The 26,303-nt window shown below is 38.5% G+C and overlaps 1 protein-coding gene across 6 annotated transcripts in view; it reads left to right on the top strand.

The window, feature by feature from the left end:
• The first annotated feature begins 10,892 nt into the window (after window positions 1-10,892).
• The window catches only part of Kon (chondroitin sulfate proteoglycan 4-like protein), a 50,835-nt gene continuing 35,424 nt past the window's right edge, over window positions 10,893-26,303 (top strand). Inside the window, exons 1-2 of one of the 6 annotated variants that reach the window (XM_070307778.1) lie at window positions 10,893-11,150; window positions 25,350-26,048. In XM_070307778.1, coding sequence (XP_070163879.1) covers window positions 25,949-26,048 — 100 coding nt within the window. In that variant the 5' untranslated portion in view covers window positions 10,893-11,150; window positions 25,350-25,948. Of the gene's footprint in view, window positions 11,151-20,863; window positions 21,158-21,535; window positions 23,824-25,060; window positions 25,235-25,349; window positions 26,049-26,303 lie in introns of those variants that run through there. The other 5 variants (XM_070307779.1, XM_070307781.1, XM_070307777.1 and 2 more) reach the window with 5 other exon arrangements.

Here is a 26,303-nt window from a genome sequence, read left to right as displayed (position 1 = left end):
CGTCACTGTTGCCGTCGTCGTCGTCGTCGTCGTTGTCGTCGTCGTCGTCGTCGTCGTCGTCGTCGTCGTCGTCGTCGTCGTCGTCGCCGTCGTGGTCGCTAGGATGTGGTGGATGGTGCATATAACCCTGGATGGATATACAGGAGCAGCAGAACGGCGCCCCCGCCGCGATGCCCGCCCGCTGCACACTGGAACAACCCTATTCCGTTTCGTTCCTCTCTCTCGCTTTACTCCCGTCCCCTCTTCTGCTACCTCGCACCGACGTCGCACCGACTCCCTCCTTCTATCTCTTTCTCCAACCATATATTCCCTCCTTCGATCTCCTCTGTTTGCCGCTATCTGCCTCTCTTTCGCTCTTTCGATCGTCTTCCATTCTCCGTTCCATTTGCCACCAACTCCCCTTTGATTTCACGATAACGCAAAATCTCTCTTTCTCTCTCTCTCTCTTTCTTTCGTTTAGCGTCGATCTTATAACATTTCGCGATTATCCTTATCGCACTAAAGATCGTACACGGTTTTTTTATTAAATATCTGCATCATTCTCTTTTCTACCGAGTTAACTTTACGCGAACGGAGAGATCGCTTTTTCTCTTTGTCTCTCTCGGTTATGTTTCTTCTTTACCCGCCATTCGACGTTCTCCATCCTATGCTCCCGTCTCGTTTACTTTTTCGTTCCTTTTCTCGCTCATTGTTTATCTTTCTTTGCGAGAGATAGATCCTCCGTCCTCTCTTTCATGCGCACGAAAAGCTTCCTGTTTCCTCGCTCCGCGCTAGCCGCGTCACCCCGCGTTTCTCTCTTTTGCGCCATCCAACATCCGTGGTGGGCCACCCCGATTCCAACCCCGCCGAAATCGCCCTTTCGAACATCGTCTATCTCGCTCCGCTGACGCCCCGCCGTCCAGAATATTTCTCTCTTCCACTTGCCGCGACACCCGCACCTTCCTACCCCGTTCGTACCGACGAGGGAAGTGGTAGGTCGTGGAGGTGGGAGCCTGCGCACGTGTGAGCACCCCTTGCCGGGCCTCTCCCGCTCGATATCGGAGAGTCGACTCTACAACTTCACGTTACGAATGCACGTATAACGGGTGTCACCCGGACGGATTCCAGCCGACCGTCCGGCGTTCGTGCGCCAGTCCGGCATCGACTACTCCTTCCCAAGGATCACGCTGCAGACAGCTTCTCGGTGCCATTGACCAGGCATCATCTTCTGTGTCGAGAGATACGTAGATGACTCGTTTCACGTCAAAGACGTATTGAGAAATCAATGGAATCGAAGATCGAGACTGATCGATGCAAAAAAACGTGACATTTTCTTACATAACGCCTTTTCTCTACGTTAAAGTCAGTCGAACATTTGGATATGAACACAGAGGAAAATTGATTGGATCTTTGGATATTTAAGACAGTTCTCGTTCGCTCTCGAAGTTACTGCTGAAAATAATCGACGGCGCGTGTATCAGCGCTCCGTGTCTCTGGTTTCTCACATTTTTCTTCTCCGCAGCTTTTTCTCCATTATTCGTCTAGTCAAATATATTTTAAAGCTATTGCGTATTTCAAAAAAGGAAATGGAGAAAATCTATCAAAAGATTCTTTCCTTATTGCATTATAACAATATTTAATACATATTAATGATGTTTATTTTTGCTTTCATCTTTAACATTAAGAAAAATATTATCTTGGGACATGCCCAATGATTTTTTTTAAATGCAATTTCCAGGATGTTATTTAATGTCGTTTTTCAAAATCAATCATATAAAAGGTTTATAAGTACGATTTAGATGTTTGTCATGAATTGAATTGTTGATTGAGATCGACCAATAAAATATTTGCAAATATCATGCGGAAATAACAATTTGATTGTCAGATTCCATTATGTCAAGAATTGAACTTTGATTTATGGTCAAATTAATTCGGCTTAAGATAGAGGAAGGAAAGTTTAATTTAATAAAAATATATCCTATCCAGAAAATTTCTTTAAAAACTGTAACTCTCTACGAAATAGTAAGCTGAATTTACCATTTATATTCACCAGTATGGTCATATAAATGATAGCATAACATTAACAAACATTGTTAATAGGTATAACGAATTAAGCAGCTTATGTGCGATTATATGACACGTTCATTTAACAATAAGCAGCTGTATTATATTTTCTTCTACTATTATTATATAAGCCAATTTAAGCTGCGTAACGTAATCAATTTGTAGTTGCAAATATATTGCTTATATAATTCAGAGTTTCCAGCTTTGAAAATGTTCTTAAATAAGGAGTACGTGTAATAATAAGCCATGCTTTCTGAAACCGTACAAACGAATATTATACATCGTATATAAACTCTAACAGCACTTGTATACGATCATAAAAAATCGCGGATATTGAAGATGGATAAATCTCTATTACTCCTTTATCGTCTTGTTCGCATTGCCCGAAGAACTAACGATAATATCGACAAAGTGTGTGATACAGTCTGCAAAATATTTTTGAGACGATTGAATGATTATTATATGAAACTTAAATACATTATATAAATTTAAATTCTGCCCAGAAACGTTTCTCGATAATGTTTATCTTATGAAGAAACATAAAAACTTGTCAAACAGGGCGAGTAGCTTAATTTTAATTTTGTTGTAATTAAGTGACCAGCTGTAAGTACACGTCAGAGATGTGTACGAGAGGCTTCTACATATATTAACCATCGCTCAGTCGTTTATTAATCGTCACAGAACACATTTTTGACTTGTACGTATTCTGGTGAATATGAGAGGCCAAGAAAAGGAATTTGTTCCGTGAAGAACTTTGTCTCAGGATGACATGTGCAAAGGTAATAGTGTCCAGGGGCGGGCATCCCCTAACAGCCTTCACCAATCTCTAACATCGCTCTTAGACCCACTTTGTTATACCCCAGAGGTCGTTACAGTTATTAGCGGCTGTCAACAGGACTTTCGAGCTTCTATCTTGCCTCGAGCTTTTCATCGCGTCCGGTTTCCGGTCGATAAAAGGTTTTTGCGAAAAAAGTATAACTTGTAAATGCTGTTATATAATATTTCCTATACGACATTTCATTCGAACTAGAGAAAAACTGTTTACATAAATAGGACTGTATATAAATTATGCGTAATTTATTAACAAATTATTAACTATAAATATATGTGATATATATATACATGTGCAACAATTGCTCTTCTATATCCAGGGGTAACGGCATAGTTGTGATTTAATTATATTTATTATAATCTATAAAAGGATTGTGTAAAATGCAAGAATATATTGTTTCAACATAATATGACATAATAAGAATTCAATAAAAAAGTATATACAGTGCCTGTTATGTAATTTATCTTTAGAGAAATTAATCATAATATTTTTTTGTGATGTTATTTATAAGTATTATTGCTTGTCTAATAATTACTTTGTGTATTAAAATGTTTGTGCATTATAAATATACTATTTTGCAGACTGTTCAATTTTTTCAATAGTAATTATTGTAAAACATTCAACAACATCTATTGATTATAGATATTTGATCAATTGTAGATAATAGATTATAGATATTGGATTAATTATGGATAATAGATTTCATACATATATTTGCAAGTTTTGGCAAATATAAGCAAATATATCTTTTCCAATTTTTTTACAATCTTTATCATTATATAAATGTGCACAATCTGTTAACTATTTCTTTTATTTCAGATTACGTTTAATTCTTTATATATAACTGTTATACAATATTAGAACGGCAGTGCTGATTCAATCAAGTATTTCAGCGAGTAAAGGTCAACCTATATGTTTCCCTTGGCATATTATTATCTTTTGCATTGTGTTTCCGTTAACATATGGTCCTTGCCAGATATTGAAAGCGCACGGCTGTTCAAAATTAATTCACCATCGTTCCTCTAGCGGGTTGTTTAAACATAGAAAATATATATAAATGTTTTACATCAACTTTGTTCCAAAATATAATTATTAAATGTAAAGATATCTAACAATTAGTTTATTTTTTATTATGTAATGTTTGTTAAGCTACATAAAAATTAAAAAACAAAATGTTATTATTTAGTGAGGAAAATGTTTTAATTTTTGTGTATATGTGTATCAATATTTTTGCTAACTAAGTTCGTCTCTTTTTTAAATGGAATAATGTTACTTTCTAATTTACATAAATGTAAATGTAAATACGTTACGTTTTTATCGTTATATTTTTATGTATATAATTTTCATGAAAATAATCGCTATATAATAAAAAATATATGTCATGATATTATAATTAAAATTGTGCTAAATAAAAACTGAAAGACTTTGAGATTGCATTTCTAATTAATTAGAACAAGTTTCTTCTCAACAATACCATTGAGTCCCATTTATTATCGCGAAGGTTATACGTGCTGTAGAAAGCTACTCTTATAAATTTATCGGTTTATGAAAATACGAAATTTCGAATACACGAGCTGGCGTATAAATATCATCGCGTTCACATGTTGTGCGTCGATCGTTTATCCGCGATTCCATAGGGGGAATATATTATATAAAGCTCTTAGCGCAACATCGTGCCTTTATATATATGTATATGTGCGCCGATTCGTACAAATTCAAGTTCCGTATACGACGTCCTAGATAAGTAGTCCTGATCTCCGCTTGGAGATCAAAAACGCATTTCAACGATACTTTCGTTTAGGTTTGTATAATTTCCAACAAATTTCTATCTTTAATTCGTGATTTTACAAAGAAAAATTACGTCGTGCTACGTTTATTCTTCGATATTAATGGCATCAATTCTGTTGATTGCGTTCGTGTTTTAGAAGCATACCTTTTTGCAGCGATCAACTTCAACGTTTTCTCGATATTGCGTCCGGCATCAAACATTGTATGGTCACAGTGCTAAGTTTATAAGCTCGCGAACAAAGTCTCGTCACGAAATTCATTTCGAGTTTGTTGGAAGATTAACTAAAGCTGTGAAATTACATGTATACTTGTTTTTAAGACCTCCTTTCATCATATTGATGATATAAAGAAAACTAGTAATCATAAAAAACGCTTATATTATTATAGAATAATCTAAACAATATTATCGTTAATTGATAATAATCGTATAATCGACAAATTTAAATTGTTATCGGGATAGTTACGATCAATTTATGTGTGTAATTTCTATTCGCGATATGTCGAAAAGATATTGCACACATAGTATTTAAAAAATGAATAGATTCTCTCCCATTAAAAGATATTGTACATCTATATTATATACATTAGAGCGCCAAGATATTCATGTTAAAAAAATCTTTGAAGTATGTTGAAAAAAATTTTAGTTTGATTAAGGATTAACCTTGCCCTTTCGGCTGGATTGCCGTGTTTGAGAAACGCTGCAAACCTTACACGATGTAGATAGGAGAATTGCCTGTACATGCTACGTCACCCTCAAAAGTTTCGACGTCTTCCCAACTGAAAGGTGGAACCAACCCTATTATCGAACGTCCTGCTATACGCTGTCTCCCTCCCTCTCTTCCTCCCTATCTTCTGCTCACCTATCTCCATGCGCGCATTTAATGCAGCTACTTCGAAGAGTTTCAAACACCTCTCTTCCGAGGTGATAAATCTCTAACTACATATATCCATAGAAGAGTTCACTTCGACATCGGCGACTTTTTGTCAGAATGATCGGCCATCTATGATTATATGACGTGATGCTCTGGGAAAAGCAGAATTCCGTCTCTCTCTCTCTCTCTCTCTCTCTCTCTCTTACTCTCTCTACCTCACTTCCTCTCTCGTATGACCGATAACAAACGCTGACCTAAATACGTTCCCGCCAAACCGTCGTAAATCGTAGCACGGGGACGTAAGACACCCCCGCCCGAGCCGCGTCCGTCTTCTTTTCGATTTAATCTATTTCGCGCGATCTCTCTTGCACCCCACGAAAAGGAAACGGACTCTGGTGTAGACAGCCATACGAAAGGAAATCTTTCGGAAGGCCAATTAGGCCAATTTCGCGTATAACGTCGGCTATGGATACGAACAACATATTCCATCGCTTCATCGGCATTTTCGGCAATTGTGAATGCGATTTTCGATTCGTGAACTATTGAGGAAATATGAAAGAAATATATATTCCAACAAACCGGGCACGTACATCACGATTTATGGCTCTAACTTAACGCTAGAAATCTTCGGCTCTATATCTCTTCTCTTTTTCTTTTTCATTTACTTTCTTCTTTCAGTAACGTAATCTTTACTTTGCCTCTCCTGGAAAGGCGGCTTTTATTTCATGAGACTTAATAGCTTCTCGAGTTTAACGTGAATTTATTATTCCTTTGCGGATCTTTCCTACTTTGTACCTGTCCGTTTTCTAAATTATCAAGTTACATTTCTATAAAGATACTTTGTGACACGTATAACGTAATTAATACTTAATAATTTAATCATTGAGACTTAACATGTAAACATTCCATCTCTTTGGTATATGTCGTTATCATTCTTAATTATTTTTATTTGCATTTATATCCCGAATTGTAAATCGATTGGAAGAATGGGCGGCAAATATAGAGAGAAAAGCGCTGCACTAGTATATATGCGGGCTATTAGTCAAAGTTTTCAGTTCAAAACACGACGTTCTTGGCATGATTCGGTTCTAAATCTGTTCGACGAGCGGTGTGCACGACAGTGTGCAGCCTCGTCAGATACAGCCGTATTTTATCATGTACCAATAATACACTGCAACGCTTATTCCAATACAGCCGAAGGAAAAAAAAATTGTATCTACAATTTGTAGAGACCCTGTGATTAACGATGAGGGAAAAAGATTTTTTTTTATTATTATTAACATATTTTATTACATTAGAGAGAGAGAGAGATTTATCTTTACAGAAAATACAGTTTACATATCTTTCTTTAAAACTGTTTATTTAATTAAAGTGAAGTTTAAAAAGTTCAATAAATTAATTAATTTAAAATTGAATTAATTAATGTGGCACTTTAAATATATGATTTTGTTGTTCTGGGCTACTGAAGCTGTAAAGACGCGATGCTGACATATTATACTCGCACACGTGCCTTAGGGGACGCTTAGAGTATCGGTCAGCTTGTGCAATATCGTGCGCGGGCGCATTGACAGCCAGTCGAAAGGAGCCGCGCACGCGTTTCGGAAATGTTGGAAAATTTTACATTCTATACTGACACGCGTTTTGAAATTTACGTGAATTTCATTGCGAAGAGATCCTTAGCATAGATCGCATAGAAAGGAAGCTAAAGTGGCGGTTTAATGTCATATTAAGGATCGGCGTTAACGAGATTGATTGCGAACAGACACGCATAGGATACTTGCCCTAAGGTGATTCTTGTCTTATCTTGTAGCGCAAAATGCGATTTAAATTAATTAAGCTGTATTAAACTATAATAGAACGCTGCGTGATATCGTACGTTTATCGCATAGTTTACAGTGATTATTAAGGAATGAATATAAAAATAAATTAGTGATATAAATAGTTTTAAAGTAGACCTGAAAAATTATACAACAAAATATTCCGGCTTATTGCAAATTAGTAATATCAAAATTTTTTTAATATAATTTTTCTTTCTTTCTCCCCCTCCCCCCCCCCCCTCTCTCTCTCTATATATATATATATATATATATATATATATATATATATTCTATATAATTTATTACTTTTTGCTCTCTCTCTATTTAATAATAGTTTATATGTAAAATATTTCCTATTGTAAAAGATACGTTCTAGAAATTATGAAATATCTAGAAAAGGTATTAGAGATTTTCAGCGCATTTGGAAAATACAGTTCTTGTATTTGATGATCACGATAAAAACTGCAACATTCGCGACCTTAGCATTTCTTGATTTTCCTACGAAGGGTGGTAGCTTTGGAAAATACGAGTCGCGTAACATGCTGTCAGCGAAATCTGTAATGCCACAATCGCGGCCAATCGTGATGGTGGGACTTTGCAGCCGAGAAACAAGGCGTCGTTCGTTCAGACACCGGATGGAGCCGTCTTTGCAAAGCCTCTTTTGGAAAATCCTTTCAGCCGAGAGCAATGCTTTGCGGCTACTCTGGGAATTTCGCCAGATGTGAAACAATCGGCGAATAGATGGTTGTGCGCGCTTGGACGAGCGCGAGAACATCTTTTGCGTATCTCGTTCTCGATTGTGTGAGTTCGCGTGGGCGAAAATTTGGACGGATAACACGCTTGCGCGTTCGTTAAGGGCGGTGCGAATTGTAACAATTATCTCTTTAATTTTAATCAGTCTGACGTCTATCGGTGATTCGCGATGCGAATATTAATCGACCTTTCGCATTCGCGTTAGATGCACGTTTCCCACACACTTCGACATTTATCGCTGATTGTGGTAAGATTGGGGACCAGATGCCTTCGTCGAGTCATTTCTCGTCGTAAAAATTCTTTATATTGAATAGCGATTTGTCGATTCAATATTACGATTATCGATTAGAAGAGAGTTTACGTTAACTCGCCAAGTGTCTCCTAAATGGTTCCACATAACTTTAATATTATCGGATACGGCCAATTTTTTATCATATGCGGAACGGAAATTTTTGCAAGTCGATCGATAGCGTATTTTACATTTTGATATTCGTAAACTGAAATACATCAATGATATTTTATACAATTATTCAGTCATTAGCGATCGATAATACGATTAATATCGTGAACATACATTACACACGGTACGAAGCGGTCGATTAAAACGAATAATGCATATAATGCGAGCTTGCTAGTGCAACACAAATTTCTCTTAACTGTCCTATCCCCTAGCCACTTCATCTCTCGTCCAAAAGTATAAAACCATGCTGGATTATGCGCCGTGAATTACTGCAGGACCAAGCATCTGCGGTAAGAGCTCATATCCGCGTAATTTACGCAGAGATGCGGTATAAGCACGCCGTTATCCATAGATCGTTATCATTTCATTGCGGTTCTATTTGTGGTAAACACGTTATATATCGATCAGTCTCGTCCCGCTAACGGCTAAGATTCGATATTCACGCGACGCTTGCTCGTAATAAATATGGAAAAAAAAAAAAAAAAATCTCTTTAAATTCTCCTTTCATCCATTATTCATAACAATTTCATAACAAATGTCTTGCATTTTTACGTGAAATACGTTTGATCCTATGTATGATATATTTTGGAAGGTTTTTAATTTTACTGGTTTTGTTTATTCCATTTTACAAAATCGGAAAAAGTAAAATTCTATCGAGCCTTTTGGAGCATCGTAAATAAAAGGTTTTCGAGTCACCGCTTCGAAAATATCCGCTGTACTGTACGTTGTGCATTGCACATACATGTAATATATATCTATCGTTTAGGTGAAAAAAATATCTCGATAAAAATCCTAACTTTGTCAAATAGCTTTTAATCTCTATGAGCACCGACGTTTCAAACGCGATATCGGGAGCTGTTGATAAAGTTATCGCTGAAGTGCTAATTTTAAAGTAGCCTTTTCAAAGAGCTCTCGTCGTAACCATTAACTGCAAAAGTATTTATCTTGCCCGTTCAACTGGCGATCATTGATGTCAGTTACCTACCATCACTGATTCTGAAGCGAATTCAAGTTCTTCTCGACCAGCTATGGGTAGCCGGTTGATAAAGCCAAGTCTATTTGGCGCGAAGAGCTTTAAAGCTTCCTCCGAGTGGTAAGCATTGAAGTTGAACTGACAGTATTTACCATCAGTTGTAAATACTTTCATAACACAGACACACGTTCGTATAATCGTATCATCTACGGTCTTTTACAAAACAAAACTTGATTATATCAAATATATTTCTTGAACTAATAAATGTGCGTTTAAAGAAAATCTATAATAGTAATTATAAATTTTCGTTCTACGTTTATCGCTGTATTTTCGAGAAATCAAAAAATATTATTATTCTCCTGATATGAGAATCATATTACAACTGGCGTAGAGAATGATGCCATCAGCAACGGGGAATCACTTTTATCATAACGTGGCAAATAAATGATTCTGTCTTTATTTTATCAATTAATGAACAACAAATAGCGTATGTATATTTATGAAACCCGATTGAAGCAGCCTTTGTTATATACTGTAGCGTGCTTTTTTTATGATTATAGCTTGGTAATAATAAATGCATGTGCTGTTTTGTTTGAATAATCTGAAGAAAATATACAGAGCGTGAGGGCACGTTGGTATGATGGAAAAATTAACTGCGGATTAACTGTTTGTGTGATGGACTAACAGCTATACCGTACTTACGTTCAGAGTTATTTATCGAGTAAAAACAAAATATATATATTGTGTATTTTTAAATGCAAATTGACGCTTTTATATCCATTATATAGAATTTAATGATGTTTCTATAACTATTATGACGAAGATTGATCCTTTCTTTAGAATAATTTTTAACGATTAAAACTTTAATGCAATAATTTTAATATTAATAAACATAATTTGTTCAACATTTTTTTTTTTTTTTTGCAAAACTAAGTAAACTTCATTAACGCTACAAAATCTGAAATCACTTTAGAGAATCAACTTGCATTTCGATCGAGAGAAATCTTTCGTTCTCTCTTTACCGCTAAAGATTTCCGTTCAAAAAATATCTTTTTTTAAATACAAATATATATATATATATACTCGATAAAAGTCTGCTCGCTCGCTCGACAAGCGCGTTAAAAGCTTTCTGTACGACGCGAGGGAAGTAAGACGATGGGACACGGGACACTTTACCAAAATAAAATTTCGTGCGTCGCGGTAAGTGTAATCGCGTGCGCGCACACGCGTTGCGATCGTTTAAAGGGAGAGTAGGGCGGACAGAACAGTAGCGAAGAGGGGGTGGGGGAAGGGGGAGTTTTATGCGTGTATTCTCAGAATGATTCATAAATAGTTTATTTTCGTACCGGCTGTGTCGGAGAATCGTTAGTTGCGGCCAAAGCTGCCGACTTCGAGACGCGCCGCGTATTTCCTCGTCGGTTTCTTCGCTTCGCGAGCGAGTAGAGCATAGCATAGCGTAGTGCGAAAAAAGGGAGGGAAGGGTGTTTGAAACAAGGCCCTGAAGTCCGTATTAATATTTCAAAGGGCGCATGAGTAATAAATCTGGCCTGCTACTAATGGAAAGCTACAGTATTCCACGGTGCTCTATAATAGATGTACATTGGAGTAAAAGGTACGACCATAATTGCACCATCGCTCGTTGCCGCGCACAGTGACTGTGTGATAGCCGGTTTACGCTAATTGAAATCACATCCAATACTGGTGCGATTAATATTGATAGCCGTTTGTTTAATCATTGCATGGTGAATATTTAGAATAATGTATACGCATGGTGAACCAGCGTTAGCGCGTGCTTGTGCTTACGCTCGAAAAATGGCATTATGTATGAAGATTTATTAAACGGAGCATCGCATCACTTCAAACGAAAGCGAAACAAATTAAGAAATTAAGAGCATTTTTTTTTATGAAAAATAAATATTGATGATTATAATATATCTGCGCGTTATATTTGCCAAAATCTCTATTTGCAATTACAGTTTTGAAAAATTATGACGCATTATAATTATACAACACATTGTTGTGTATAATATTTTGTATTTTTTTTCTATAAATATATATATATATATATATATATATATACAATATATTTGGATTCCTTCTCTTATATACTTTAATGATAATAAATACATAAACGACGCATTAATATTTAAATAAATTAAACTTTGAATGCAAAATTCAAAATATTTCATAACGCTTGCAATATAAAGCTTTTATTAATTATATTTAATTAAATATGCCTTTTTTCGGAATGTAGATGCCTGTAGCACGGTTCGTTATCTGTAAGATTTTGATCGGTAAAAAAAAAGATCGTTACAATATGGCCTACCAGAAAAGAGCGTTTGCCATATTCAATGTCTTTGATGTTACTGTTCAATCAGCACGCACAGTTGAAAACGGTATTGTGAAAAAAAACTCGATTATCTGGTCAAAGCCGCTCTTCATCTAAATGACATATTCATCAAGTATTCTGTCATACTACACTTTTAAAAGATATTTACAAAACAGTAGTAGAGAGAATTATTAAATAAAATGAGATAAAGATATATTTAACACAGAGAGATATTTAACTATTTTGAAAAATTGATCGTAATTCAAAGCAAATGAAGGAGTTTACGTCGCATTGTGCAATCTACTAAATTTGCGATTGTCGAAAAAAAAAGAGAGATTGAAAATTTTACCAGACTTTTTGCCGCTTGGAAAAATATTTTTTAATATATAGAGGGTGTCCGGCGTCAATCGCATCACCGGTCGTGTGCGAGTGAAATCGAGAAGAAAAGTCCTTTACCATTCTTTTCTATAACACTTAATAAAAGAGTTATTATTGAGGAAAGTCTGGCCAATCTACCTGCACACGATCGGTAATGCAATTGACGCCGGACCTCCTGTATACGTCAAACAATTTTACGTGGAAAATATTAATAAAGCAATGATAATTTCTATGCTAAAAATGTTTGATGAAAAAATTATTCCAAATATTTTTAAGTCATGGTAAAAATGACGAAACTGGCAACGTCATGCGTATGAGATCAAAAAATATCGCTTCAGTGATTTACACCCATGTCATAGTTTACGGACCAGCGGATGGAACGAATCAGAGCAATTTTAATTTACATATTTTACAAATGCAGAAACAAGTCGGTCCGGGTTGCACGCAACGGAATTTTTGCTCCGGTACGAGATAGGGCAGAGACAGAGAAAGAAAAAGAGACAGAGAGACAGAGACAGAGAGAGAGAGAGAGAGAGAGAGGGAGGAAAACGATAAAAATTTCCTGAAACGTTCTGACATTTTCAACTTTGTTCAGAAATTTTACGGGGCCGAGATATTAAAAGTAACTTAATAAGTAAGTTTTCTAATTACGCTTAAAAAAGACTTGTCTCCTTGCTTTAATTTCATTGTGGTCTAGTTTTCGCAAAAAAAAATCTTGCCTCTTAAAATTTACCCCCCAACCAGGGTTAGAATATTATATCACATTTCTTGCACCGAAAGTACGTATATTAATGTAATGCAAAATAATATGCGCGAATTTATTGTGCAGGTTAGATATCACGCTATTATTTTTAGGTGTTATGCGATTTTGCCAGACTACCGTCGTCTGAAGGAAAACAATTATGCCCAGGCGAAGGTATATAACCTTGAGCCTGTTTAAGCGGAGTTGTACGTTTTCACCCCCGTTTCTTGGCTTGTACGCGGAATGCATATGAAGCGCGTCTTAAATCGTCCGCGCACAGGATGCAACAGCTGTTCCCACTATTGCGTACATACGCTTAGCTCATATCGCTCGGCTGAATATCGAGAAAGTAGACTTGCATTACGTGTCAGACTACCATATAACGATATTATTTATATTTTAAGTATATCTTTTTTATTATATTTTATAATTTAGAGCTTAACAACTTTAGTAATAAAGAAGCGAGAAATATTTGATTTAAGAAATTCTGATATACATATAATATTATTAAAGATATTGTTATTTTTTTCTACTTATTTATGTGTGTACGTGTAAGACAAGATATTTAATATTTTCGCCTTTTAATTTGATATTTAAAAGACAAATGTACTCTCTCTAAAAAATTTGATATATTACTCCCATTGTACCGTTTAATAAATGACATTTGACAAACTTTAGAAATTCTTCGGAAATTATAGAAAGAAAACAAATTTTGCATTAAAGAATCTAAAAACATGAGAGAAAATCCAAGAATTAACAAAATTGGTAGAATATATAATCACGATTTTTAATGATTTTACTTTGTGAAACGCAATATTGTCTTCTTTAACAACATCGAGAATAATTTTCGAGAATTACGCAGCGTATTTCGAATCTGGCAAAAGTCTTCTCAAGAAGATATTACATTCTGCGCGTGTATCTTCTGTCGCTAAGGCCACCATAAGCAAAAACACGGCGACGACCCTCGCTCGGATGCGTATAAAATCGATAGACCTTCTTAAACGCGGCGTTCTTAGCCCGAGTTAAGCCCCGCTGTCGATTTTATAAGTTGCATTCCGAAAGTGCTCCGGGACGATATAAGAAACGACACAATCTTTCTGTCTTCTGCCAAGTGCTGTCTGCGCATGGCACGTTGTACGAGAACCCAGTGCCCAGCGGTTAAAAAACGAGTCTTAAAAAAAAAAGAATTGGATTCGGATGAGAAAGCAATTACGGGCGCCCTCGGATTTTTAAACTGCTCGCGAATCGCAAGTCGCGCTATACCGGATTTTTTCCATTAATCCGTCCAATATCATACGTCAAGTCGTTTTTTCTATAAAAACATCATTTAACGGCGCAGATTTCGAGCAAACAAACAGATTCTAGTCCCGTCTCAATATCCACCTACTATCAAGCTTTTGTGCGTCGGTATACGCGTCCGCGTGAGTGCATCCGCACGTTTGCCGGTAGTGCCTTTTCCGCTCTCGTACAGTCGAGACTGATTCCACCCCATCCGCCTCTGCCCGTTTTACCCCCCTCGATTGTATCGATCATCGATGGAGAGGTTGCACACGTCGAAAACGGCTGGTTACTCAAGCGCATCGTATTGTTACGTCAATGCCGAGTCACGTTCGCGTTGAGATCACACCTGCATATCCACGCATTTTCACGTGCATTTCTGTATACGGTTATGATTGTTCGAAACTAACTTCCCCTCTTTCCTGAACAGTCTGTTGCCACCGAGTTCGAGCATCGGCTTCCGACCATTTTCTGACGTCGACGCGGGCATTAAGCGTTAATAAGTAGCGCTTAATAACTCGCTCGAGTGAAACGATAATGAGGTTTGCAAGATGCATACGATTGCGTTAACCTTTATCCGATAATCTCGGATGTTTTTGTTTGCTTCATTCGTTTCTCTAATCCCCCTAAAATCTCTCCTCGTTAGAGAAACAACTTCTCTCTTCAAGCTAAAAGTTAATATTTTGGATGCGCCGGGAGATTATAAGAGAATTAACTCTTTTACTCTTTTCATATAACCAAGATATAAGAAAGTGTATATCAAGTATGGATCCTTGCGTTAAATTGTCCGGAATATTGAAATATAATATTAATATTGGTTATATCCGCAGGCGTTCGAATTTTTGAACGCAAAGATCGCTTGCTCGCAAGCGTTTTAGGTGAACTGAGTTAAATTATTAAAACGGCATATTAACGGCAAAAATTATACAGTCCTGATTTATATTCGGAAATAAAGGACATGCTTAAATTTTACCGTGGCAGCGCCACGGTAATATTCTTAAGAATATTAGGCGCTATTAAGAGCACCGCGCCATAAATCACCGATACGGCATGTTAACGATGAGAATTATGTGATGTTGACTTATCCGATAGCAGGGAATATTTTTAATATTTATAGTTACGACAAACAGTTTTCTTAAGAGCATATGAAAGGCGCAAATATAAGTTTTTATATAAAGTATAACAAATTGTGAAAATAATCGTTATTTCTTTTTACATTTTATATATGTAAATGCATCAAGTGGATAAAAAGTAAGCCTACTATGTCTTAATAGCGTGAATTAAATTGAATAATAATAGAATTACATTTATTTGGCATAAATTATCCTTGTATAATGCTGCTGCATTTTTTTACCTAACGTACTTCTGGAAGAGCTACGTAGAGAGAGAGAGAGAGAGAGAGAGAGAGAGACGAATCGGAAGAATAAACTGTCGCTGCTCCTAGAAAAATACACCGCTCTCCGAGTTGCTTTCATTAAACAGAGCGTGGCATCGGCCGTTCTTGTACCGATCCGATCGAATGTATCTGAATGAAACGTGCATTCAGAAAAGGTAATTATGCGTCGCGCGTATCCGGAAATGGATCCGGATGAAGTAGCTCATCGGATCAAGGAATTCCGAATCGTGACAGAGGATCAACGCGCCAAGGGTTGTGTATTTACACACGGCGGCACAAAGAGCTTTCCAGCAGCGCGAAACATTCGCGCGACACAGAGGCCCGCAATATCGCGTAATTAAAAGAGTGACTGCCGTGAAATTTTTTCAGGCAGATTTCTCGCCGTGAAAACTTTCCGTTCCAATTCCAGTAATTCCGTTATATATGTACAGCGTGAGAGTATGCGCGTACCGTCGCGCCTTACAAAAACCACCGTCGATTCTTGTCTACATGAACGTTCACGTGTACGTTCCTCCGGTCGAGAAATTCTCTATCGACCCCTCGTGCAGAAAAAAGAGCTTTTTAACGTGTTCCAGTATATATGGCCCGCCGGAACGACCGGGCGGAGCCCTTCAAACATCGCCTTCTAGCGCGTCAGGATAGCGACGAGAGGGTGAATACCGCGGCAAAACCGCGGCAAAATATTTATAAACTTCGTCTTTCTTCTGTTGAAAGGTCAATGTACACGGCTGAGGACGTCTGTGGACGAAAGTATGACCGAAAACGTATATGACGATGAGGGATGATTGACGCAACGAGATCCTCCTCCGTGCTCACGTTAATCTTTTCCTACTTAATGCAATTTAATGATGTATATCTCGGTATTGAAAAAAAAAAAGAAGTGTTCGCCGTGGAAATTTTTATGAGGAACATTTCCTTTCTTTTACATTTGGAAATAGCTGGCTAATGGAATGAAATAATGGAAATTTGCGGAATTATGTACGAAGATTACTCTAGAAATTTAAAATATATCTCTCTCATTTTTTTTCATGACATACACGCATATATATATATATATAGGCATATATTATTTATGATAATCATATTCGCCAATAAAATGAGAAAAAATAATTTACAATATAAATATATATGAAAATTTATATACATATATATAATCGATGATATAATAAATTGAAATGTATTTCTAATTTTTATAAAAAGGCGAATTCCAAATAATAAGAAAGAATAGTAAAGGGGTAAGAGAGAGAGAGAAAGAGAAATAGTGTGTACCTCTCTTTAAGTATCGATATAACATGTTGCCGTCAAGGACAAAGGACACTACGTTTGCATTCGCTGGCGCATCAATTCGCGGTCTAACTTTATTGCGGGCACATATCCTCCATGTCGTTACGCTCCGATTTACAGCCCTGATGTATCCCCGGGGCGAAGTAAATATTCGCCCGTGGAAGGAAATATTGTCCGCGGAATCGATAGATTTAAACCGGCGAAGGTTTTAAAAGTACTTCGGGGTGCGAGATCCGAGAGTTAAGGACCGGGGCCCGGGTGAGTTGCCGGTAATTTCTCAACGAACGTATCCCTTCAGCATAACGTTTTATATCACCGTGTTCATATCGCGCCAACGTTTCCCCGAGGTAAAGTAAATTTTGGACGAATCCGGGAAGATGTGGAAAATGGTTTCTCGTGCGTTCTTTCAGAAACGAGGAATAGAGTACAAAGGGTCGATCGAAATGAGCCATTACGTATTCCTATCGAAATCGCGCTCCGCGATTCGAAGCACGCTACCGATCTTATTAATTCTTACATGGAATAGTCGATTAATCGATCTACGAGCGCGACTCTTCGACTACACGTTGAAAATTGTACGCTGAAAATTGAGTCGTGCGGAAAAGGTCGCGAGCGCGGATCCTCTCCTCGTGTGCGAATCGTATAAATAATTTTTATGCGACTTCGACTTCGCGTGTAGTTCGACTTTTGCCGGTGTACTACCGTTTTATCTCTCGCCGTGCTCCTTCGACATTTCCCCAAGGACATGTAAATTTGTACGGGAAAGAGAGACAACGGTCGCGTCATGCGCCAATAACGCCGCACCGACCGAATAATTGGCGTGTACTTAGGATGAAATCGGAAACTTTGACGGCAAAAAATGTAAAAGAGTACAGGAAGTTTCGCGTCGCGTCTCTCTGAGTAACGAGCCAAGAACAGTTGTTAAAAGCCCTTTCGTCGTAATTTCATTGCATATTCTTACCGTAGATACATCGCGTGTTATTTCGTTCTAGTTATGTTTCTGCAACATTTCCCCGGGGCGGAGTAAATTTGAGAGACGGAGAGAAAGAAAATATCGTCTGCTCCGTCGGCCAGGCGGCAAAGAAGCAGTTACGGGCGCACAAAGGGCTCACAAAATAGATCACCGTATCGTATCCTCCAATGGGATATCACAAGCGTTCCACTTTCAAATCCGCGCTTGTGCAACCTCATACTAATTTTCATCAAAATGTGCGAATTATTATTATTGATCTATTATCATCCGCGCGTGTGACTTTATCTCTGCCCATAGAATGACGCTGAAACGCATAATTAATTTCACGTCCCATGAATTTAACGAATTCCAGGATGGATTCGAAACTAATAAATATTTACGGATAATTTTATCCTATAAACGAGGTGTTAATTATGCAGACCGATACGTTTTACCAACACGATTTAATAAGATCTCGCTAATATGTTAAAAACTATATTGTAGTACATAAATGAGTGTATTATTAAAATTAAAAACGCATAATAAAACAAATAATTTTAATGTTTGTAAGAAATTTCAAAAAAAGATTAATATTTAATCATCGTGAGAAAAGCATTTGCGCGTGTCTACCGATGGCAAATTTCCAGCTTTGATGTCCGCAGATCCGCAAACCAAAGTAGATAGACTTCCTCCGTGAGCTAATACGCTCGTTTCATTTTTCGCGGAAGCATTGCTACAAACAATTTGCTTGAAATTGCCGTACGTGCGCGATAAACGCCCAGGGAAAACGGAAATGGCCCTCTCGAGGACGCGGATGAGCGTCATCTTCCTCGCGGCTCACGTCTTACAAAAATTCCCCGCATTCCGAAAAACTATGCAGGTAAAGCCCATCGACTCACTCCCGAGATGCTTAAATTGCCATTACGCTAGCAAAACGCTCGAGGGACCATATCGCTTGAGTTTGGCGAATTTTGCTGTTAAACTTTATTGAAGATAAAAACATGGAGAGAGAGAGAGAGGGAAAGAGAGAGGGAGAAAGGTAGCACAAGAACAGTGTGCGCGCGCGCGTTAAACTGCAAATGTATTCAACTTCATTAAACTTATCGCAATCATAATTAAAGAATGCAACTGAAATAGTATTGCTAGTTGAGTAGTTAATAACAATTGAAAATAGAAACATGGTGTTTAACTAGTAATTTGCAAAATCGCTTTTACTAAACATACTGAACGTTTAAAGGGAAAGTTTCATATGTGTAACATTATATAATAAGAGCTTAAGCTTGCTAGAGAATAGGTAATGCATATAATTTAACCGCATTTCTTTTATTCTTTTCGCAATTCTGTACTCTCAGCAGATAATTGAAAGTTATATCAACGTAATAATATCGTATCCTTAAATCGCCGTTACTCGGGTTTTAAATACTGATGCTCTCTGCCTCTTATTTCTAATATTTGGAACAATTTTTCAAGCGAAAACAGATCGTCCAATAACTTTTAACAAGTGTGTCCCCGTTTCAGCCATTCAGTAACCTGAAGGCAAATTCGAGAAAGAGAAAAAGAGACGTTTTCTTTCAACGTAAATATGTGATCGTCCCTGAATCGAAAACAATATTCGAGCAAATTATTAAAGAGATAATCCAATATTAAACAATAAAAGAAACCAACAAATAACTCGTCTTTACTCAAAATAATAAATAAAATTGCTTTTATCATGTATAGCAAACTTCTAATATTCCGCTTCCTTCGATTCGTGTATGTAATTTTCAATAATGGCAAAAGTTACATCGTTCAATGATATTATATACTGTCGTTTATTAATATTATCTTACCTTTATCGAACACATTTCTAGTTAATAAGCAGCGGCAATAGGCAACAGTATCTGTATGCGTTATATGGACTCGGTCAGCGCAGTTATTATTACTCCTGGAATAAACAAGCTGGCTGCCTACGCCAAATGCAGATCTAATTATATCCAGGGTAATGTTATATCTGAATATATAGCTATACTCGTTTATACGATAAACTAATACTTTGCCGTAGGATATATCGATAAAATTTTATTGATGTGAAATATATATATAATTGTATAGTATTATAATCTGTTAAATATTATATGTCCATTTGTTATATTTATATAATATAACGTAAGATGAGAAACTTTGTTTATTTAAATATATTTTAATACGTGAAATATGTGCCTTGCGCGTGCAATAATAATCTATTATTATTTGTTTATAGAACGGAGGCACATACGCTAATGTAATAAGAAAGATACGAAGATTACTTTGTTACCTGAGTAAAAAATAATTAACGCAATAAAATATATATTGTATTTACATTTTAGTCGTTCCTTTTTATTTTGACTGGATTAATACTTATTTAATTTACTTATCAGACAGAACTCGATATTTTTGATTAAAAAGTACTCTGAACAGTCAACAGTTCTGACTGGTCTTGAACTAAATAAATAAAAATGTTTCTCCCTCTAAACGTTAATATCATGATTCCTGCTTAAATATATGTTCTTTTATCATCGATATATGTACGAATAATTATAATTAAAAATCAGAATCACTATTTATTGAATTCAATTAATTTATTAGTGTTGAGAGACGCTATGAAATATGTAAGTATGATTATTCGATAATCAAAGAACTTAATCGTTCATGAAAAAGTGCCTAATTAATTACGACGAACGGTAACGAGGCAAGCACGACGCGCGCATACACCGGCATTCTTGCACGTTAAACCGTCCCGTATACCGCGCCATTAATATTTATAACAGCTTTATCATCAAACTTCATCATCGTTTGCCCATTGGGGATCTAAATGCGTCGTCGTTGCAAAGAGAAATCCTAAAACAGCATCCCTGTCCGCCCCGTAGTTCGCGTCGCCGCCACCACTGGCCGATAGGCAAGAGAAGCACAGACAGGCCAGGGGTGCAGGAACGAACGGGGTCGACCCTGCGCGCAGCCTCCCCAGTCCACCCCGAAGATTCAGTCGTCGTGCGACAGAGGAGGGCCGAGGAGCGCCCGGTCGAAGCGTCGACGAGGTCCTCTCTCCACTCTCTTCGTCTCCTGTTTCCGCACGCGTATCTCTTTTTATCCATCTCGCGTTCTCTCTGTCTGGACCAAAAACTGAAAGCGACCTACTCCCCCCCTCTGTCTCTCTGTCTCTCTTTCTCTCTCTCCTTCATCTCCCTCCGCGAGCCGCGAGTGAAAACGAGCCGGGCAGCGCTGCGCCGACCTTCACCATTTTGGTACACGCAGCACGCGCGACGCACGTAAAGCTGTATGCGTCCTCGCCGATCCTCGTCCGGCGAAGGGAAGCCGCGAGAGGAACTCGCCGAATTTTGTCGGAATGCGCGCGGGGTGGCTGATCCGCTGCGTGGATTCCGTGACAAAACGACGGCGATGCCGGTCTGGGGGTTGCTAGCCTCCCTCAACTCCGCCTCTCGTTCCTGTCACTCTATTCGTCTCGTTCGCTCTCTTTTTCCCTCTATCAGGCGGTAAAGGGTGGGTGGTGATACGCCGGTGGCAGTGGCGGCAGTAGTGTGTGGATGCTTGAACTGGTGGGTGCTGTCTAGTGTGTGTAGTAGAGTAAGTAGTGGTTGCTGGTGTCGGTGGTGGCAGAGGTGGTGGTAGTGGTGGTGGTGGTGGTGGTGGTTTAAATTTCAGCCGCGTGCACGGGTTCACCTACGTGAGCCATTATACGGGTCCTCGGCTTTCTCGCCGACTGGGAGGGTATATACGAGCGGTCACGGTCCACGAAGGCGAATTCTAGCCACCTTCGCTTACGTTACCCCTTTTCTCTTCGTCGTCCTCGTTTACGCGTGTCTATCCGAGGTGCTGACGCTCGACGTGCTTGCTCGATGCCGCTTGTTCACTCATCTTGACCGAAATTCGCGTGCGCTCGATCTGTAGGTGTTGGTCGTTTGCGATACGTCGGCCGTTGTATATGTAATGTCTGTGTGTGTGTGTGTGTGTGTGTGTGTGTGAGTGAGTGGGCGCGCGCGTGCTTTTTTGAAAGGATGCATCGTATTAATGCTACGCTATTCTCGACGTTTCGTACTAATTAATGAGGTAACGTATAAGAGTCAGAAAGAGATGAAATAAAAAGTTATCCGCCTTGCGGCTACGAGGAAACCCGGCGGTAAAATGTCAAAACGTATCGCGCCGTTTGTCTCGCGGATACGAAAATTAAGCCATTCTCGGAGATCAAAGTGGATAACTTGGAAGAACAATCCGATCGAGACAAAATATTATTCTTTGGGATTGTTGAAATTATTAAATAAACATAGACGATAAGAATTTTGATGACAAGTAAATAAATAAATCTTAATTTTAGCTAAACGTAAATCATACATCACTTTTTTTAAATTTAGAAATGGCATTTTTTTCAACCCAGAATTTTGATGTATCGATTGTGTGTGGGCGATCACCGATCGCTCATGCGATCAATCTCGAAGCTGTATCAGTTAAAAATATACGTGGTACGTCATTCGTTGATAGCTGAATCTCTTTCAGTGATATAAGATAAGAAAGTGGCGGTGTATCTGTATTTTTAAGGAATTGTTGGCATCAATAATTCTTAATAATCATTTCATGTCTCTAACGCAAACGTCTTTCTTTCTTCTTTATTATATTCCCTTTTATGCATGGAAGAGGGAAGTTCAATTTTCTTTCACAAAACTTGGCATTTGCACACGGAATGACCACGGATATACTCCGAAAACGTGTCAAGTATCTACATGTACTTATATACGTGTTTCTATTGGACGGAAATATTGTATCACTATGATGGCTTCCTCTCGCCGTAACCCTCTGTAACGCTGCGTAAAATCAGGAAGTATAGTAAAAACGTCATCCGTTCTGCCATGATATTCTAAAGCCCATTTAATTGGCCACCGACGCAGAGTGGAGAAGTTCTAGAAATCACAGACATGTATCTTTCTCTTCCGATTATCTCACGTAAATCCGCCGTAAGATTAAATGGCTTTCTATACGTGAATCCTATATATGCCGCGCACGCTCACACACACATATCTCCTTGATACATAGATATATACATATATGTTCAAATCGGTGGAGACGACGGTATCGCTTCCGTTTTTTCTGGACCCGCGACATTCCTTCTCGGCGACAATTAGACTCGGTAAAACCATCGCCATCACACGCCGATTCCGTGCGCGGCCAACCATAGGAATGAACGGTGAAAAAAAAATGCGATGTCGCACAGATATATAGAGAGGAAGCTCGATCCGATAAAACGACACGGGTACGGAGCGTGTATCTTTGGAATGAAGCGTACAACTCGCTATTTGGGTGCGTTTCGCAAGAGCGAATTTCAGCGGGTTACCTTATAAACGAGCTTTCCAAGTCTCGTTCGGTGTGGTGGCTGGAAATAGGGGCTCCAATCGGCGAGGGTGGTTTGTTTTGCGCTGCGATTCGATACCCGTCGAATAGAAACAACCGGCGTGCGCTTTTTTTTTTGCCGCGATGTAGAGTGTTGCACCGAGACGATCGACGATGTAGAGGACGAACAGAAGTGGAAAGAGGAGGCTGAGAGAGAGAGAGAGAGAGAGAGAGAGAAAAAGAGAGCGAAAAATATGGCCCGTGTGCATGTCGAGCGTGTCGGCTGCCTTTTTGCTCTCGTCTTGTACTTCTGGCTCTTTTTTCTTTTTTTTCCTGTCTCTCTATTTCATCGTCGTTCGCTACTCGAGGATCGTTGACCGTGTTGAATGTCGGTCACTGCAAATGAGATTCGCAGATGCCGAGACGCAGAGAAGTTCTCTTGAAACTGTCTCTTTCTCTCTCTCTCTTTCTATTTCTCGCGAGAAATTTCGAAGTAAACCAACGCGTGAACGAAAGAAGGGAGAATGCCAAGTTGCGGGTTGACAGGGTCGTTTAAATGTTTAGATTCGTGGTGCGAAAGTCCCTCTTTTACCTTATACGAAAAACTTCTTATCGTGCGAAAACTCGCGTTTGCACATTTGTAATGCGAGTAGGCTTTCGCGCCGCAGAAAAATACCGTCTCCAGTTGTATCGCGAGCTCGAGCGGGAATTCAAATGGTTTTAATTTGGACCACGGTAATTTTCGCGGTCGCGGGAACGAGAATGGCGATGGCCTCTCTCTCGCCTCCGACGAGAAATAATTATTTTAGACGGCGACCGCGCATACGACTGGACGTACACGAGATTCGTTTTCGTGTATGATTCGCGCACACACAGTTTATCAATTGAAATTGAGCTTCTCTTTCTCTATGACTGTATCGAGAGGATTATCAAGAATACGCTGCATTCGGCTCTCGCTCTATAAGCTAAATTATGAATATTTCCAAAACAGTTGCAGGGTATCTAAAATACAGCGACAATGAGATTTACGTATAACGGTATCGTTATAGAAATGATTTATTACTTTATATATATATATACATATATAATACTTAAAACCTGCAAGTGAATTAATTCCGGTGTTACAACAGACTCATAAATATTTTGGTAAAAGAATACAGCGGCAATGAGATCTATTTATTTATCACGTGTCGTTATAGAAATAATTTATTAATTATAAATATATATTCAAAATATGCAAGTGTATTAATTCCAATGGTATAACAAACTCAAAAATATTTTGGTATAAAAAATATTAGCTTTACGTTTATTGCTTTTTATATCAGCCTCGCTGAGATTATAATATTTTCGAACAATAGTGTCACGCAGCACGCTGCTACTTTTTCATCCTGAAAATAATTTTACGCAAAAAGCTTCGGCTCTCATAACCGTTCGTATATTATATTATTAAAACAAATATAAAACGGTAAAATAATTGCTCACTATTTACGTCACGAGAAAATTTCACACAAGGAAAGCTTCTCGCGTCCAATTTTTATTATATCCTAAGAAATTCTAAATTACAGAAGAAATGAGAGAAGCAATATATGCACACATTTAGAGTCCACAAATTTGTGTTTTTGCATTAATAATAAAAATTTTTAATAGACGTCAATGAATATTTTTCAAAAATTTATTAAAGCTTAATATTTCATTCATTATTTTGTTTATATCTGGAATATATGGAAAATATAACGAATAAACTGCTATTATCAAGATAATGCTTTATAAGATGTACATTAATTGTTTGTAATAACATATATTATATCCTATCGAATTTGTTTTTCAATGTAATAATACTTTTTAATTAAATGTCTTTCTCGTCACGCGCGCGCGCGCGCGCGCTTGAATGGAAACCTTTGAGGATGCATCGCACCTGCCTCACGGTGTTCAACACTTTGACCCGAGCTTTTTCGCGAGTGCGAGTTTTCTGCAGCGAGCGTGTACGTGCCCGAAAGCTCGAAGCGTAGAATCGACGGATACAGAGTACAGAGTTTTCGCAGGAGAAATCTGCACGTTGCACGTGCGTTTTGCAGCTGTGCTCCGTTGTTCTTTCAGATTCGGATAAATCGGTGTGATGGTACAATATAACGCGAGAACGACCGAAGAAAATACGTGCGAAACGAGATGCCAGCTTTCGTAACGTTCGCGTCGCATCTTGGGAGATACATCACCACGCGAGGACTACGACGACTATCGTTCGTGGACGCGCTCATCAGTTTTACACTTTTCTACTAAATCGGCCCTTAACGTCCTCACGGGTGGCACCAATCTATAATCGATAAGCATCCGCGGAGGAGTGTCTCAATTCGAATGTCGCCATAGTGATTCGTTTGTCTCAATATCGAACATCGAACGTCCCGCGGAGGAGCGAGAGAGAAGAATTCCGCGATGTGCGTGACGGGGAAGACATACGAGCAAGAAATGGATGGGAAAAATACGTTTGAATCTTAGCCAGCTCTTGCCCCGTAAATAGCGTTTTGTAACCCCCGTCACGTGAAATCGATATCCCTTAAGAGCCGGTCCGTGAAGTCGTTCGTCAGACCGGTGCTGCCTGTTTCGCCTTGCGAAAGTGGAGAGTGGGTGCCAGAGTGAGTCTGCGGGGAGCCTGCGGGAGGAGGCGGACAGGAACGAGGTTTAGCTGAATAAAAGAAGAGATGCATAGGAAAAGACCAGCCTTCCTCAACGACATGGGACTGCTAATGTTCTTAGCAGTAACAGCCTCTCTGCTGGGTTACTGCCAAACAGACGAAAAAGGTAAGACACGGCATCGCTCACCATCTTTCTCTCCTTTCTCGTCTTCGTCCCTCGCGCTATCCACCTCCGCCACGGAGGTAGCGTCGAAAGAAATACGGATCTTGCTTTCCGCATCGCCACTCGGACGGATGAGGGTAAAGGGACGCGAGGATAGCGCCATGCACGAGAAAGAACGGCGAAGATTAACTTTTATGGCCGCCGGCATCAGTAGTTCCCGCGAATTTACTTATAGCGGGAGTGGTTTAATGGTCGTCG

This window comes from Polyergus mexicanus, unplaced genomic scaffold (assembly GCF_030449975.1).
Source record: "Polyergus mexicanus isolate NDT 795.1 unplaced genomic scaffold, iyPolMexi1.0 SCAF_15, whole genome shotgun sequence".
Lineage (NCBI taxonomy): Eukaryota > Metazoa > Arthropoda > Insecta > Hymenoptera > Formicidae > Polyergus > Polyergus mexicanus.
This window is presented reverse-complemented; position numbering and strand designations above follow the sequence as displayed.